The 18,602-nt window shown below is 36.0% G+C and overlaps 1 protein-coding gene across 1 annotated transcript; it reads right to left on the reverse strand.

The window, feature by feature from the left end:
• Positions 1 to 16,003: 16,003 nt before the first annotated feature.
• Positions 16,004 to 17,461, reverse strand: LOC107947771 (uncharacterized). Its single transcript, XM_016882298.2, has one exon. It carries the CDS (start codon positions 17,459 to 17,461, stop codon positions 16,004 to 16,006), a length of 1,458 nt encoding a protein of 485 aa, XP_016737787.2.
• Between the last annotated feature and the right edge of the window lie 1,141 nt (positions 17,462 to 18,602).

Here is an 18,602-nt window from a genome sequence, read left to right on the forward strand (position 1 = left end):
AAAACAATTACAATATTATTCCAGTGTAAATATAAATAAACCGATCATCTAGCTGTAAATATTCCATGATCGCTTTTGGAGTTCCTAAACATTATCGGATCATAAAGGAAAATTTTTATCATTCCAGCCAACATATGTATAGTTATATTAACTTCCCTTGGAAATTGTTTTATTAATTTGTTTTTGTTAATGTTCTTGCCATTAATATTATCACCATTAATGTCTATCATTATTATTATTATTTTTGTGATTGGTAACTGTCCAACTTAATTTAAAAAATAAGCTTAAAATTTTATCTAAATCTAGCCTAAATTAAAAATGCTAAATTCGAATCTGACTTGGCATGTTCATATTAAATTTTTTAAATTATTTTTATATAAAAAATTTAAAATATATAATATATCAATAAATTATAGTTTAAAAAACATGTCAAATTCCGGGATAACATAATATGGTAATCAACACATCAGTATAATTTCTTCTAGATGTTATCGACATGTACCCAATGATCACATCAGTCTACTACATTAATTCATCTAAAAAGTGTTAAAACTTAGGTCATCGGGCTGGATCAAATTTGGGCTAGATCCATACAATGTATTTAGATCAATTTTTTAATTCAAGTCTAATCGGTCTAGAAAATGGGCTTACATTTTTATCCAAATCCGATTTGATTTAAAAAAGGTAAACTCGAACCGATCCGGCTTGCTCATATTTGATTATTTTAGATTAGTTTTTATTTAAAAATATTTTTTAAAATATATATAATATACTAAATGCACTAAAAATGCTAAAATAAATGTTTTGTAACTCATTAAAAAATATTTATATTTTAAAAATATTAACATAAATATAATAAATGTTTTATTGTATTAAAATTAGGATTAACAATACTCATCATGTATCTAAATCTCAGTTCTTGAACTATTCTAAATGAATGCTTGCCACACACAAGAAAAGTAGAAATAACTTGATGACACTCATCAGCATCAGCATCAAACTTATAGGTTTTTATAGATGAACCACCTCCTAAAGATGGTTGAGTGGCTATGGTGTATTGAATGAATGATGTCCTTATTAATTTTTTTCAAACAACTATTTAGATGACGTCTTAAATGAGAGGTTTCGCTAAAAAATTTAGAAAAAAAAATGATGTTGGAAAAATTGCATTTTATGGGAACTTTGAGGCATATTCTCAATAGGTAAAGGTGGAGAGTTGAATCATAAAATTATGGTTTCATATTTTACTCCATGAGACCTTTACAACGATACATCATATGCTCAAAATGGTTGAGTGGTGAATGAGAAATTAATGTTCAAAGTAAGCTATTTGGAAATATTTGTTGAAGAAAAGTAAAGGCTTGATCTCACATTAGTTAAATATCAAGTATGAGATGTGTTTATATATGGGAACCCTCTTAAAGGATGATTGAATGATTAAGCTTATAACCTTGCCTCGCACGTAAGGGGGTTGCAAGTCCAAACTAGTGGGGGTTGGAGTGCACCCACATGACGTGGGCGACTCGAAATGTTCGAACTAGCCTAAAGTGGGCCTACGGATATTTAGCCCAACACAAAATTATTTTTCTTAAGGACATTTATCTTATTTTTTTAATTCCAATCAATTTTATTTAATTTTTTAATCAAATTGATTTATTGGCTCCTTAATGGCAGATTTTGTGGAAATTTCCAAAATTCCAACATTCTCAATGCCTATAAAAGGCTAAGAATTCTGTAGAATTTTACACACTCTCAAATTCTCTCACACCGAAATTTTTTTCTCTAAAAAACTCTTCTTTTCTTCTTCGTATTTTTCAAACGTTTCGATGATAGAAAAAGACATCGTTTGTTCGTTGATCGCTGCAAAGGTGCTGCTGCTTTGATCATTGTATTGTTGTATCCTGGGAGACATTCGACCAACGTTTCTCCAAGTACCGTGGGGGCGATCGAATCTGTCTTAAGAAAATTGTGTTTCATAGGTTTCAACGTTTAGTAATATATCTATTCTTCATTTTTATTTTAATTTTTGTTACAGTTTTGATTGATTTTCGTATTTGATAAATTAAATATAAATTATTCCATTTATATTTATTTTATATATAAATATTTATTTATTTATTTTGTTCGCTAACATATTTTGTCCAACAAAAGATACTCTTACAATGATTACATTGTGCCTTCAACTTGTTTTTGTTCTCACATTCAAGCTTTGTCATTTCATCCCACACCTTTGAAGTAGTAGACTTTTGACATTTGAAAACACTTTCATATTCATTAAATACATCTTCCATATGTATTGGAGTGTTCGAACTAACCATTCTCATGAAAATTGAAATCCTGAAATCGTAAAAACTCAATTAATATAAAACAAATAGAATCAATTTTTAAATACATATATGATTAACTATGGTAGCATGATTTGAAACCTTGCTAAAGTACAAGAACTGATAGTGAATTTTGATCATTCATTTTCGTAGCCATACATATTTAACATCCCAAATTTAAATACAAAATAATATAAACACCATCAAGTGATTAGCAAAATAATAATAACTCATCAATTTGTAAGCAATGACCATTAATAAAGCATCAACTCAATTTATCTCTATTTGTTCATACTTTTTATGTAAAGGAAAATAAAAAGAAGATGTTAATGAGTTAGATAACCTGATTTAGATTCAAGCAATAGAATTAGATAACTTGATTTAGATAAACACATATTTCATCCCTTTGGATAGCCTCTAAAATTTTGAATAAAGACAAAAAAAAATCTCTATTATGTATTGCATTATGTACAATATTCTTGTTCTTACGGTAAAGAATAATTGTTGGTAGTGCAATACATACAATAATTCTCTATGAAAAAAATTCTATAAAACCAAGAAAAATGAGATCATTTTATATTCCATAGTAAAGATTATTGGCAGTGAAAGTGTGTCAGGTAGTAAATTATCGTATGCATTATCATAATAAGTAGTTTTTTTAGTAACTACTAACTAGTTTCTATTACAATGTGCGATGAGACTGAAAGTTGAATGTTGGAGACAAATGAGTAGCGATGCTTGAGGACTCTGAGCGTGGTGGGGTGTTGTCTTTGTGAATGAGTGACTGGGTGAATGGGGGAACTAAGGTTGGTGAAAGTGTGTCAGGTGGTAAAATTATTGTATGCATTATCATAATAAGTAGTTTTTTTAGTAACTACTAACTAGTTGTTATTTCAATGTGCGATGAGATTGAAGGCTAAATGTCAGAGACAAATGAGCAGCGACGCTGGAGGTCTCTGAGCGTGGTGGGGGTGTTGTCTTTGCGAATGAGTAAATGGGTGAGTAGGGGAACTAAGGTTGCAGAATTTGCAGAAGGTAGAGAAATGAAAATTAGCAGCGGTGATTAACGACTAGTGAAGAAGAAAAAACTAAGCAGAAGGTAAAAAAGCAACAATGGCAGCAATGACAATGAAACAAATGAAAAGCAGCAAAAGGCAAAGAAGCAACAATGGTGGAAACACCAAAGAAGCAATAAATAAGGAAAAATTTAAGGATTAGGGATTAACAGAAGAAAAATAAGGATTGGAAAGGGAAAGGGGAATATCAAGGCTGGGTCTGCTGAGAAGTGGGAACAAGGGTAAAACTTTTAGGTTAATAAAATCAGAATGGGCTTGGGTTGAAAAATCCTTGCTCGAAGCCCGACCCATTTTTAAAACGGACTGGTAGTGCAATATATACAATGATTCTCTATGAAAAAAATTCTATATAACCAAGAAAAATGAAATCATTTTATATTCCACAGTAAAGATTATTGGTAGTGAAAGTGTGTCAGGTGGTAAAATTATTGTATGCATTATCATAATAAGTAGTTATTTTAGTAACTACTAACTAGTTGTTATTACAATGTATGATGAGACTGAAGGCTAAATGTTGGAGACAAATGAGTAGCGACGCTGGAGGTCTGTGAACGCGGTGGGGGTGTTGTCTTTGTGAATGAGTGACAGGGTGAGTAGGGGAACTGAGGTTGGTGCAAGTGTGTTAGGTGGTAAAATTATTTTATACATTATCATAATAAGTAGTTTTTTTTAGTAACTATTAACTAGTTGTTATTACAATGTGCGATGACTGAAGGCTGAATGTTAGAGACAAATGAGTAACGACGCTGGAGATCTCTGAGCGTGGTGGGGGTGATGTCTTTGTGAATGAGTGAATGGATGAGTAGGGGAACTGAGGCTGGTGAAAGTGTGTCAGGTGGTAAAATGGTAAAATTATTGCATGCATTATCATAGTAAGTAGTTTCTTTTTAGTAACTACTAACTAGTCGTTATTACAATGTGCAATAAAACTGAAAGCTGAATGTTGGAGACAAATGAGTAGCGGTGCTGGATGTCTTTGAGTGTGGTAGGGGTGTTATCTTTGTGAATTGGTGAGTGGGGGAATTGAGGTTGTAGTATTTGCAGAAGGTAAAGAAGCGAAAAGTAGCAGTGGCTACTAAAGATTGGCGAAGAAGAAGAAACTAAGCAGAAGGTAAAAAGGCAACAATGACGGTAATGACAACAAAAAAAACGAAAAGCAAAAAAAGATAGAGAAGCAACGATAGTGGCAACACCAAAGAAGTAATAAATAAGGAAAAATTTAAGGATCAGGGATTAAGGAAGGAAAAATAAGGATTGGGAAGAGAAAGGGGAATATAAAGACTGGGTCAACTGGGAAGTGGGAATAAGGGAAAAACTTTTAGGTTAATAAAATCGGGCTAGGCTTGGGTTGAAAAATCCTCATTCGAAGCCTGACCAATTTTTAAAATAGACTGGTAGTGCAATACATACAATAATTCTCTATGAAAAAAATTCTCTAAAACCTAGAAAAATGAGATCATATTATATTCCACAGTAAAGATTATTGGCAGTGGAAGTGTGTCAGGTGGTAAAATTATTGTATGCATTATCAAAATAAGTAGTTTTTTTAGTAACTACTAACTAGTTGTTATTACAATGTGCGATGAGTCTGAAGGCTGAATGTTGGAGACAAATGAATAGCGATGTTGAAAGTCTCTAAGCGTGGTAGGGTGTTGTCTTTGTGAATGAGTGAATGGGTGAGTAGGGGAGCTGAGGTTGGTGAAAGTGTGTCAGGTGGTAAATTTATTGTATGCATTATCATAATAAGTAGTTTTTTTTAGTAACTACGAACTAGTTGTTATTACAATGTGCGATGAGACTCAAGTCTGAATGTTGGAAATAAATGAGTAGTGACATTGGAGGTCTCTTAGCGTGGTGGGGGTGTTGTCTTTGTGAATGAGTGAATGGGTGAGTGGAGGAATTGAGGTTGTAGAATTTGCAGAAGATGGAGAAGCGAAAAGTAGTAGCGGCAACTAACGACTAGCGAAGAAGTAGAAACTAAGCAGAAGGTAAAAAAATAACAATGGCAGCAATAACAACGAAATAACTGAAAACCAATAAAAAGAAGAGAATAACAATGGTGGCAACATCGAAGAAGCAATAAATAAGGAAAAATTTAAGGATTAGGGATTAAGGAAGAGAAAATAGGGATTGGAAAGGGAAAGGGGAATATCAAGACTGGGTCTGTTGGGAAGTGCGAACAATGGTAAACCTTTTAGGTTAATAAAATCGGGCTGGGCATGGGTTGAAAAATCCTTACTCGAAGCCCGACCCATTTTTAAAACGGACTGGTAGTGCAATATATACAATAAATCTCTATGAAAATAAATTTTATTAAACCAAGAAAAATGAGATCATTTTACATTCTGCGGTAAAGATTATTGGCAGTGAAAGTGTGACAAGTGGTAAAATTATTTTATGCATTATCATAATAAGTAGATTTTTTTAGTAACTATTAACTAGTTGTTATTACAATGTGCGATGACTGAAGGCTGAATGTCAGAGACAAATGAGCAGCGACGCTGGAGGTCTCTGAATGTTGTAGGGGTGTTACCTTTGTGAATAAGTGAATGGGTGAGTAGGGGAACTGAGGTTGGTGAAAGTATGTCAGGTGCTAAAACTATTGTATGAATTATCATAATAAGTACTTTCTTTTACTAACTACTTACTAGTTGTTATTACAATGTGCGATGAGACTGAAGGGTGAATGTTGGAGACAAATGAGCAGCAATGCTGGAGGTCTTTGAGCGTGGTGAGGGTGTTGTCTTTGTGAATGAGTGAATGGTTGAGTGGGGGAATTGTGGTTGTAGAATTTACAGAAGGTAGAGAACCAAAAAGCAGCAACGACAATTAACAGCTAGTGAAGAAGCAAAAACTTAGCAGAAGGTAAAAGAGCAACAATGGTAGCAATGACAACGAAACAAATGAAAAGCAGTAAAAGGAAGAGAAGCAACAATGGTGGCAACACCAAAGAAGCAGTAAATGAGGAAAAATTTAAGGATTAGGGATTAAGGAATGGAAAATAGAGATTGGAAGGGAAAAGGGAATATCAACACTAGGTCTGCTGGGAAGTGGGAACAAGGGTAAAATTTCTAGGTTAATAAAATTGAGCTAGGCCTAGGTTGAAAAATCCCTGCTCGAAGCCCGACCCATTTTTAAAACGGATTGGTAGTGCAATATATACAATGAATCTCTATGAAAAAAATTCTATAAAACCAAGAAAAATGAGATTATTTTATATTCCACAGTAAAGATTATTGGCATTGAAAGTGTGTTAGGTGGTAAAATTATTGTATGCATTATCATAATAAGTAGTTATTTTAGTAACTACTAACTAGTTGTTATTACAATGTGCGATGAGACTGAAGGCTGAATGTCGGAGACAAATGAGTAGCGATGCTGGAGGTCTCTGAGCGTGGTGGGGGTGTTGTCTTTGTGAATGGGTGAATGGGTAAATAGGGGAACTGAGGTTGGTGCAAGTGTGTCAGGTGGTAAAATTATTGCATGCATTATGATAATGAGTAGTTTTTCTTAGTAACTACTAACTAGCTATTATTACAATATGCGATGAGACTGAAGGTTGAATGTTGGAGACAAATGAGTAGCGATGCTAGAGGTCTCTGATCGTGGTGGGGGTGTTGTCTTTGTGAATGAGTGAATGGTTAAGTGGGGAAACTAAGGTTGGTGAAAGTGTGTCACGTGGTAAGTAACGACTAGCGAAGAAGCAGAAACTAAGCAGAAGGTAAAAAAGAAACAATAGCAGCAATGACAGCGAAACAAACGAAAAGCAGTAAAAGACAGAGAAGCAACAATGGTGGCAACACCAAAGAAGTAATAAATAAGGAAAAATTTAAGGATTAGGGATTAAGGAAGGAAAAATAGGGATTGGGAAGGGAAAGGGGAATATAAAGACTGGGTCAACTGGGAAGTGGGAACAAGGGAAAAACTTTTAGGTTAATAAATTCGGGCTGGGCTTGGGTTGAAAAATCCTCGTTCGAAGCTTGACCAATTTTTAAAATGGACTGGTAGTACAATACATACAATAATTCTCTATGAAAAAAATTCACCAAAACCCAGAAAAATGAGATCATATTATATTCCATAGTAAAGATTATTGGCAGTGAAAGTGTGTTAGGTGGTAAAATTATTGTATGAATTATCATAATAAGTAGTTATTTTAGTAACTACTAACTAGTTGTTATTACAATGTGCGATGAGACTGAAGGCTGAATGTTGGAGACAAATGAGCAACGATGCTGGAGGACTCTGAGTGTGGTGGGGGTGCTGTCTTTGTGCATGAGTGAAAGGTTGAGTGGGGGATTTGAGGTTGCAGAATTTATAAGAGGTAGAGAAGCGAAACGTAGCAGCGACAATTAACAACTGGCAAAGAAGCAGAAACTAAGCAAAAGGTAAAAGAGGAACAATGGCGGGAATGACAATGAAACAAACGAAAAGTAGCAAAAGGAAGCAAAGCAACAATGGTGGTAACACTAAAGAAGCAGTAAATAAGGAAAATCTAAGGATTAGGGATTAAGGAAGGGAGAATAGGGATTGGAAAGGGAAAAGGGAATATCAACACTGGGTCTGCTGGGAAGTGGAAACAAGGGTCAATTTTCTAAGCTAATAAAATTGAGCTGGGACTAGGTTGAAAAATCTTTGCTTGAAGCTCGGCCCATTTTTAAAACGGGCTAGTAATACAATATATACAATGAATCTCTATGAGAAAAATTCTATAAAACCGAGAAAAATGAGATTATTTTATATTCCACAGTAAAGATAATTGGCATTGAAAGTGTGTTAGGTGGTAAAATTATTGTATGCATTATCATAATAAGTAGTTATTTTAGTAACTGCTAACTAGTTGTTATTACAATGTGCGATGAGACTGAAGGCTGAATGTTGGGGACAAATGAGTAGTGACGCTGGAGGTCTGTGAGCGTGGTGGGGATGTTGTCTTTGTTATTGGGTGAATGGTTGTGTAGGGGAACTGTGGTTGGTGTAAGTGTGTCAAGTTCTAAAATTATTGTATGCATTATCATAATAAGTAGTTTTTATAGTAACTACTAACTTGTTGTTATTACAATGTGCACTGAGACTGAAGGCTGATTGTTGGAGACAAATGAACAGCGATGCTGGAGGTTTCTGAGCATGGTGGGGTTGTTCTCTTTGTGAATGAGTGAATGGGTGAGTGGGGGAACTGAGGTTGCAGAATTTAAAGAAGGTAGAGAAGTGATAAATAGCAACTGGGACGAACGACTGGCGAAGAAGTAGAAACTAAATAGAAGGTAAAAAAGCAACAATGACGGTAATAACAACGAAAAAACGAAAAGCAGCAAAAGGCAGAGAAGCAACAACAGTGGCAACACCAAAGAAGCAATAAATAAGGAAAAATTTAAGGATTAGGGATTAAGGAAGGGAAAATACGGGTTGGAAAGGGAAAAGGGTATATCAAGACTGGGTCTACTGGGAAGTGGGAACAAGGGTAAAACTTTTAGGTTAATAAAATTGGTTTGGGCTTGGGTTGAAAAATCCTAGCTCGAAGCTTGACCCATTTTTAAATTGGACTGGTAGTGCAATACATACAATAATTCTCTATGAAACAAATTCTATAAAACCAAGAAAAATGAGATCATTTTATATTCCACAGTAAAGAATATTGGCAGTGAAAGTGCGTCAGGTGGTGAAATTATTGTATACATTATCAAAATAAGTAGTGTTTTTAGTAACTACAAACTAGTTGTTATTACAATGTGCGATGAGACTGAAGGCTGAATGTTGGAGACAAATAAGCAGCGATGCTAGAGGTCTCTGAGCATGGTGGGGGTGTTGTGTTTGTGAATGAGTGATTGGTTGAGTGGGGGAACTAATCTTGGTGAAAGTGTGTCAGGTGGTAAAATTATTGTATACATTATTATAATAAGTAGTTTTTTTAATAACTACTAACTAGTTGTTATTACAATGTACGATGAGACTGAAGGCTGAATATTGGAGACAAATGAGTAGCGATGTTGGAGGTCTCTGATCGTGGTGGGGTTGTTGTCTTTGTGAATGAGTGAATGGGTGAGTGGGGGAACTGAGTTCGTAGAATTTGCAGAAGGTAGAGTGGTGAAAAGTAACAGCGGCGACTAACAACTGGCGAAGAAGTAGAAAGTAACTAAAAGGTAAAAAAGCAACAATGGCGGGAATGACAACGGAACAAATGAAAAGCAGCAAAAGGAAAAAAAGCAACAATGGTGGCAACACCAAAGAAGCAATAAATAAGGAAAATTTTAAGGATTAGGGATTGTCGTAACCATTTTTTTGAAAAAAAACGGGAATCGACTTGGAGAAAAACGAAAACAGGAGTCGCCACCAATCATTTTAGGTGTGATTGGATCACCTTGTAAAAGTGGTTGTTTTTAATAAATGGTTTGATTTATTTAAACAACGATTTTGGTCCACGTAAATCAAGAAAACAGGTTCAGGAGTCGGTTACGCACGAGGAAGGATTAGCACCCTCGTAACGCCCAAAATTTGGTACCTAGTTGATTAATTAATATCTTAGTGTCAAAAATTGAAAGCTTGAAAGACATTGAAATACGATCCCTCTTCGTAAAAACACTAATTTGAAAATGACCGAATAGATTAAAACAAACGTTAAAGACTCTCTCATCTCGAAGTAATAAAACGTCAAGCCCAGTAAGTTAGGACACGACATCTCAAACTTTGAGAATGAGCTTGCCTTTATTTAAAATTCATATATTCTAATTTTTTTTAAAAAAAGGTTGTTCGGTTATTTAGGATAAACAAGAAAAGTCGAAACCCTGTAAGTTAGGGCACGTTTTCTCGAATTTCCTAATACCGAATACTGCCTTTATTTTAAAACAAATTCTTACTTCGAGGTGACAAAGTGTTATACCCAGTAAGTTAGGGCACAACACCTTGTACTTCTGAAAATAAGTATTATTCAAAACTCGTATTGTGATTTAAAAGAGTATTCCATATTTAGATTAAATGAGAAGAGTCAAAACCCAGCAAGTTAGGGCATGATTGTCTCGAATTATCAAATACGGAATATTTACTTTTATGAAAGAATTATTATTGGGTTAGATAAAACCTAAATTCATGATGGAACGAGATAATAAAGAATGCATAACAAATAAAAATCAATAACTATAACAAGATAAACATAAACACAAATATGAATAGTAACAATAAATACGAAGGTAAGATAAATGAGTCGAACAAATACTAAGAAAGGGAAATAATGGATAAGCTAAACGTTTGAAATTATTTTAAAAAAACTATAAGTAGAATAGATGATGAAATAATAATAATAAAAATAATGATATGTAAATAAAATAAATATGCTAAAAAATATATATTTATTAAATTAGTTAATATAAAAAATAATAACGTATAAGTAAATACAAAAAAGGGAAATATAATAATAATAATAGTAAAAACACAATAGTAATAATAATGAAAAGGTATTATAATATAATAGTAATAATGATGATAATAGTAGTATTAGTAATAATAATAATAATAGAAAATAATAACAATATTAAAAATAACACTCTCTCCCTCCTTTCTAAATCCGGCTATTGGTCCGACTTTGCTTCGGTCACGGACCCCCACGGGCCGCCGTCGGCTCCACCGTACACGGCAGCCGACGGCAGCCGGACCTCAAAAAAACCTTTTTCGGTAATGAAAATATGGTTAAGCTTCTTACTTTTATTTTTACTTTCGTATAAAAAAAACAAAATAAAATTGAAAGAAAAACAATAAACAAACAAAGAACTTAAGATGAGAATAGGCAAAAGAAACCTCTTTTGCTTTGATCTTTGATTAATCTCCAAAAACTAGCCTTTCCAAAAAACAAAAACCCCTTTTCTAACATAGTCTTAAATGGCTTTTATAGCCAAATTTTACAAATAAATTTTTTGTAGGCAAGTGGAGTGGTTGGGGTGGTTTAGTGGAGTGGTTTAGTAGGGTGGTTGGGGTGGTTTAGTGGAATGGTTTAGTGTAGTGGTTTAGTAGAGTGGTTGGAGAGGTTTAGTGGAGTGGTTGGAGTGGTTGGAGTGGTTTAGTGGAGTAAAGATATTTGGATTTTATTTCTTTTATTTTTTTTATTTTGGGTATTGGGCTTAGGTTTAGGTAGGTGCATTTAGGTTTGGGCTTTGGAGGTTGTTGGGTTTTGGGCTAGGTTTAATTTGGGTTTGGTTTTATTGGGCCCCAGGAAAAATTTGGGCTATACAACTGTCCTTCTTTGCTTGTTGTTGTGTAACAAGAACAAAGTAAAGACTATAAAAGGACCAATTTTGCCCGGGCTCGCCGAGTCTTGAGTTCTTGATCTGCTTCTTCGATCTGTTCCCCATAAACACAGGGATGCCAAATCTGCTGTCTTCAACTTGTTTCCTATAAACATAGGGATGCCGAATCTGCTATCTTCAACTTGTTCCCTATAAGAACAGGGATTCCATGCTGAAATCTTCGATCTGCTTCACCGGAAGCACAGGAATGTCAGATATGCTATCTTCGATCTGTTCCCTATAAGCACAGGGATGCCAAATCTGCTGTTTTCAACTTGTTCCCTATAAACACAGGGATGCCATGCTAAAATCTTCGATCTGCTTCACTGTAAGCACAGGAATGTCAGATCTACTATCTTCAATCTGTTCCCTATAAGCACAGGGATGCCAAATCTGCTATCTTCAACGTGTTCCCTATAAGCACAGGGATGCCATGCTGAAATCTTCGATCTGCTTCACTGTAAGCACAGGAATGTCAGATCTACTATCTTCGATCTGTTCCCTATAAGCACAGGGATGCCAAATCTGCTGTTTTCAACTTGTTCCCTATAAGCACAGGGATGCCATGTTGAAATCTTCGATCTGCTTCACTGTAAGCACAGGAATGTCAGATCTGCTATTTTCGATCTGTTCCCTATAAGCACAGGGATGCCAAATCTGCTGTTTTCAACTTGTTCCCTATAAGCACAGGGATGCCATGCTGAAATCTTCGATCTATTTCACTATAAGCACAGGAATGTCAGATCTACTATCTTCGATCTGTTCCCTATAAACACAGGGATGCCAAATCTACAATCTTCAATCTGCTCTCCGCCGCTACAGAGACGCCAAATTATCTTGGATTTGCTTCAACGTAAACACGTGAAAGCCAAATCAGCTATGTCTTCGATTTGCTCCTTGTAAGCACAAGGATGGCAAACCATCTTAGATCTGCTTCAGTATAAACATTTGAAGGTTGGATCTGCTATGTGTCTACCCTCCATCGAAGTGGAGATGCCAGACTTCAATTTGTTCTCTGACAATACAGAGATGCCAAATCATCTTAGATTTGCTTTAACGTAAGCACATGAAAGCCAAATCAGCTATGTCTTCGATTTGCTCCTTGTAAGCACAAGGATGCCAAACCATCTTGGATCTACTTCAGCATAAACATCTGAAGGTTGGATCTGCTATGTGTCTGCCTTCCGTCGAAGTGGAGATGCTAGACTTCGATTTGTTCTCTGACAATACAGAGAAGCCAAATCATCTTAGATTTGCTTTAATGTAAACACGTGAAAGCCAAATCAGCTATGTCTTCGATCAGCTCTCCGCCTGATACAAAGATGCCAAATCATCTTGGATATCTTCAGCTTGTTGCCCCACTGCTTAGGGGGTTAAGACTTGTGAATTCACCGATTCTACTGCACTGTCCTCTGAGGAACATGATCTGTAAAATCAATTTCATGTATTCATGCTTATGCCAAATAATTAGGATGCTATGATTGAAATGAATCAAATGCTCCTAACTAAATGTGATGCTTTATGTCAAATAATTAGGATGTTATGAAATGAATCAAATGCTCCTAACTAGATGTGTTATTGTAGAAATGCCATGAGCCTTTTTTAAAAAGGCTTAAGGTATCATTGTTCGTTGTTCATTAGGACATTATCGCTGACGTATTACACTGGCATCTTGTTCGGCTGGTATTCTTGATAGAAAAGTCAAAGAAACAATCACATTTTGCTCAACAAGCTTGCCCCGCTGTAATTTCAGAGTCTCTTTCACTGTACCGTTTGGGACATAAAGTTTGTGCCTCTTACTGCAATTTCAGAGGAATAACATTTGGTTTCTTCCATCCATTTCGCTGCAACTCAAAGGAATAGGATTTGCATCATCTTCAATCAGTTCGATCTGTTACACTATTCCCTGGGTGTAATGACCAGATGTATATGAATGCAGAGTATCATTTTCTTTTCTCGGGAATGACCCCCTTTTACACTTAGGTTGACATTGCTCGTCATTTGTCGAGGTTGTATAACTGACGAAATGTCTTGTCTTTTGGTTCAACCAATAAAGAGTCCAAAGAGATAATATTTCCAACCCTTAGGCTTGGTGAGTTCTAAACAATAGTCCTGTTTCAGGTTCTTGTATTATTCAGAAACTTCCAGAGTAATATGTAAAACTTCTTTTGTGAAAGTGTTATTAGTCCATTAATCATTATTTCAATGCAAAATGCTTGAAAAAGATCAAAACAATGAACGAGAAGGAAATTGATTAGGAGCATAACTTGAAATGGATAAATTAATCAAAGATTGCAAATGCAATAAGAAGGAAATCAACTCAAAACGAATGATTTAATCAAAGATAGCAATGCAATAAGAAGAAAATTTATTTAGACATATCTAGATAACAAATTCAAAATGGGCAAAATGGAAGCTAGATGCCCCAGATATTGTAGCCTGAGCTTCTCTGTACCAACTTCTTGAGGACCTTTCTGAGCTCAATATGTGTTTAGGGGATCCGGAGTACTTTGTAGATGCCCCAAGACGTAGCATACTTCTTCATTGTTAATTCAGGCATAGCAACACTAATGTATGCCCCATTTTGATCCAAATTTGAGCTGCCCTTTTTGGTTTTTCAACTTGAAACCCTTTTAGTCTCAAGGCTCCATTTGCGGGGTTTCACCCTGGCTTCTCTTTTTTTTCCGCTTTTTTTTTAGAATTTTTTGTTTTTTGTTTTGTTTTTTTGTGTGTTTTTTTAGGGCTCTCTTTGCGAGTTTTCACCTTTGCTTCTCCCTTTTTAGGTAGAATACACTCCTAAACTGGATTTGAATTCACTGACTTGGGCAAATCTTTTCTATCCATTTCGGTTAATATCAATGCCCCTCCAGAACAGGCCTTCTTTACTACATAAGGTCTTTTTCAGTTCGGCATCCACTTTTCTCTGAAGTCCTTTTGTATAGGAAGGATATTCTTCACTATCAAGTTCCCTTCGTGGAATTCTCTAGGATAAACCTCTTTATAGTAAGTTCGCATCAATCATTTCCGGCATATTGACCTCGATAGATAGCTTTGGACCCTCTTTCTTCAAATTCAATTGATCTTATCAGGATTGGATTCATTTTACCTTATCTAACTTCAGCTCTGACGAGACTCAGAGGAAAGGAATCTCATCTTCAAAACCGATTCTATCCCATAAACCAACGAGCAATGTGTTGCCCCAGCTAAGGTCCTGGCTGACGTTCGATGAGCATAGAGGGTACATGATGACTTCTTATGCCGATATTTACAAGTCTCAGTCATCTTTCCATGATTCCTTTTTTTCTATGATTGACATATGAAGTGACTTTCACCCTCTTGGCGAAGTAATTGATGCCTGTTAGAAGCCTTCGACGAGATTGGCCCAATAATCTCCATGCCCCACATAGAGAAAGTCGAAAGAATGAAGGGGCATATGAATTTTCTCTCCATAAATTTGGCATTTATGGCATACTGATGTAATCCCTTTCTATGGTAGACCAGCAGAACCCAAATCTCATGATTAGCCTGGCCATCGTAAAACCATTAGCATATGCCATTCAAAACCCTGCAACATCCTCCTATCTTAGTAGCCAGACGTATCTTGATATGATCGTGCAAAAAATCTTTAAATTCTCGGAAGTGACTCAATGACGTCTCGTTTTGCCTTTGTGGTAATGCAGACTCCGATGTTTGCCTCTTTCTCTTGTCCTAGGCCTACTGTCTACTGTCTTTTTGTAAGAGAGGATCTGTTTTCATCTTACTCTACCATCCTTAACAAATCAGAGAGTAGTCTACATTTCTATCATATTCAGAGTGTTGAGATCCCTTTAGGCTCATATTTCGCTCAAAAGGAGACTCAGAGTCAATGACAGCGTTACTCACATCATTGATATCTGGGGACCCGTTGAAGGCAGATTCCAAAGAATAAATGATTCTAAGGATGATTATTTGTATGGTATGATCATGAATGAAGAATAAATGAATATTTGAAATAAATTCCAAAGAAAAAAAGAATCTAAGAACAATTATTTGTACCGTATGAGATGAAATCAAAGAATATTTGCTCAAAAAGATGCATTTTATTGAAATAAAGACTTAGGATACAAGCCTATTACACAAAAAGGGTTTAATTGCTTCTAGGCTTAAAGCAACAAGCGTGTTTTGAATATTACTCTAGATTAGCTCTAAAAACTACAAGAGGTTCCTCTACAGACTAATCGTTCAAAACATTTCCAGGTTTGTAAGGACAAATGCCTCACAAGTTTCTCCACTCAGGATCCAATGCTACTAATCCTCTTCTTATTTTTCCATCTTTGACAGAGTCCTTTAATCATTTGCTCTTATCATCGTGATTTGATAACGGACTCTTTGTACCAAGGGTATCATCAAACTTCACAATCCCCATCTCGAGGAGTCTTTCAACCGTCTTCTTGAAGGCAGTACAGTTTTCTATTGAATGCCTCGATACTCCCGCATGATAATCACATTGAGCGTTTGAATCATACCATTTGGGGTACGAGGGTTGCAACGGCTTTATATAAAATGTGGACACCACATGTGAATCAAATAAACTTTGATATAACTCCTTATATGACATTGAGATTGGCGTAAACTGGAGCTTTTCAAAAATTTGCCTTACACTTGATTCCTGCTTTGTCGAACCTTGTTGCCCCCTCGTAGTTACCTTTGGTTGATTGACAGTTATTAACCTTGAGTGATCTCTATTATATGAGCTCGTACTGTTCACTTCATTCTCCCTTTTCTTTGGAACTGACCTCTTGGTAGTTTCTCCAACTTCAATCTTGCCACCTCTTATGGCATTCTCAATCATCTCGCCTGCCATTACCATATCGGAAAAACTTTTGGTAGTATTCCCAATCATATGGGTGATGAATGGGGCCTTCAAAGTATTAATGAAGAGTATGGTCGTTTCCTTCTCCAAGAGAGGTGGCTGGACTTGCATCGCTATTTCCCTCCACCGTTGTGCATACTGCCTGAAGCTCTCACCCGGCTTCTTTTCCATATTTTGTAGAGTAATTTTGTCGGGTGCTATGTCTGTCACGTGACCGTATTGTTTCATGAAAGCTTGAGCCAAGTCCTTCCATGAACCAATTTGGGCACGGCTGAGCGGGTTATACCACTTGGCCGCAGATCCGATCAGACTATCTTGGAAACAGTGGATCAAAAGCTGGTCATTGTTAACATACCCTGTCATCCTTCGACAGAACATCGTAATATGAGCTTCAGGGCAGCTCGTCCCATTATACTTTTTGAACTCCGGAGTTTTAAATTTTGGTGGGAGCACCAGATCTGGGACCAAGCTTAAGTCCTTAGCGTCGATCCCGCCACGGTAATCAGCAGTCTCCATTGTTTTAAACTTTTCTTCGAGCCATTTACACCTATCATCGAGTTGTTTTGCCATGTCTACTTTTCCTTTCTCCATTTCTGCCATGTCATCAAGGTCCGGGACCAATAGATTAGCTGGATTATCCCCAAGATTAGAGCTCGATCCTATAAGAATATTCATTGGTGTTGAGGCTTTGGCCTGGTATTGCTGGGGCCTGATAGTGACGGGTACCATTCGTGGATGCACCTCCAGTTGTGGTTGAGTGTTTACCGGAGCAAAGCCTGGAGGATAGATAGGGTCTTCATTATTGTTCCCCATAGTACTCTTCCCTTTCTCGCGCTCTCTAGCCAGCAACTGCGCCAACTGGCCTAACAGATTATTTTGGGATTCTTCAATTTTTTCCTTCATATCTTGTTGTATCTTAGCTAGTTGCTCTTGCATCTGCGCTTTTAATTATTCTTGCATCTCCCTTTGCATTTGTTCTATCCTTTCTAATCTCTAGTCTATTGCTTTGGTTTTACGGCGGGTATAGTAGCTGTGTTTGGTTGCTTGATTCTCGTTGGTTTCCAGATTAACTGAAATAATTTTGTTTAATCAGGGTTCTTTAGTGAAAGTTTAATGCAAATGTTGTAATGTAATGCAAATGTATGGAATGAATGCAAAAGAAAGGAGTATGTTGATCTTGAATTCAATTCCATTAGAATAACTTTTCTAGAAAACATATTTCTTTACATGAAAATAGATTACATATGCGGTATTGCATTTCATAGTCCAAGTAAACGCTGATCTTTTCTTCATGGTCGAATCCTGTAAATTCTCCAAAAGATGCCTTTGCTAGTTCCTTGCTGCTTAATCTGAGCCTCGATCTCTTTCTCGCTTATCTCCATGATACTCATCAAAAAATGCCGGCTCTTGGATAATCTTCGTTGGCAATTAAATCAAGTCATGTATTCCTTCATGGACTTCCGGCTTTCTCTCATCATGCCTTTGTTGGCTTGAATCTCTAGCAATTACATCATGTATTCCTCCGTGAACTACCAGCTTTCTCTCATCGTGTTTACTTGGACTATATTCAGGCGACCGAACTATAATCTACTTTATCAAGAAATTCGTTTCCTTATGACAAACTATTCTATTTAGGAATCGAATTTCGAATCAACACATTCTTTTCTTTGATGTAATGTAATGCAAATGCATAAATGCAAAAAAAAAGGAAGGCATTGATTATAAATTTAATTTTATTAGAACAACTTTTCTAGAAAGCAAATTCCTTTACATAAAACGGACTACATATACGACTTTTCTCTCATATTCCAAGTGAAGACACCTATCTTCCTCTTCATAATCGGATCTTATGGTCGAGTCTGACGAATTCTCCAAGAGATGTTTATATTAACTCCTTTTTTGCTCGATCTAGGCTGTGACTCGTTGCTCACTTATTACTGTGATACTTGTCAGCTCCTTTAAGAAGGTCAAGACGTGACGGCTCTCGAATAGTCTTTGTTTGTTTCTGTCTTCAGGCAATGAAGGAAAGTCTTGTATTTCTTCACGGGTTATCAGTCTTCTTTCATGTGTTCACTTG

Source organism: Gossypium hirsutum, chromosome A04, assembly GCF_007990345.1.
Source record: "Gossypium hirsutum isolate 1008001.06 chromosome A04, Gossypium_hirsutum_v2.1, whole genome shotgun sequence".
NCBI lineage: Eukaryota > Viridiplantae > Streptophyta > Magnoliopsida > Malvales > Malvaceae > Gossypium > Gossypium hirsutum.

Excerpts from the sequence above, each read along its gene's own strand:
- LOC107947771 (XM_016882298.2), bottom strand. The coding sequence starts at position 17,461 with ATGCAAGAGCAACTAGCTAAGATACAACAAGATATGAAGGAAAAAATT.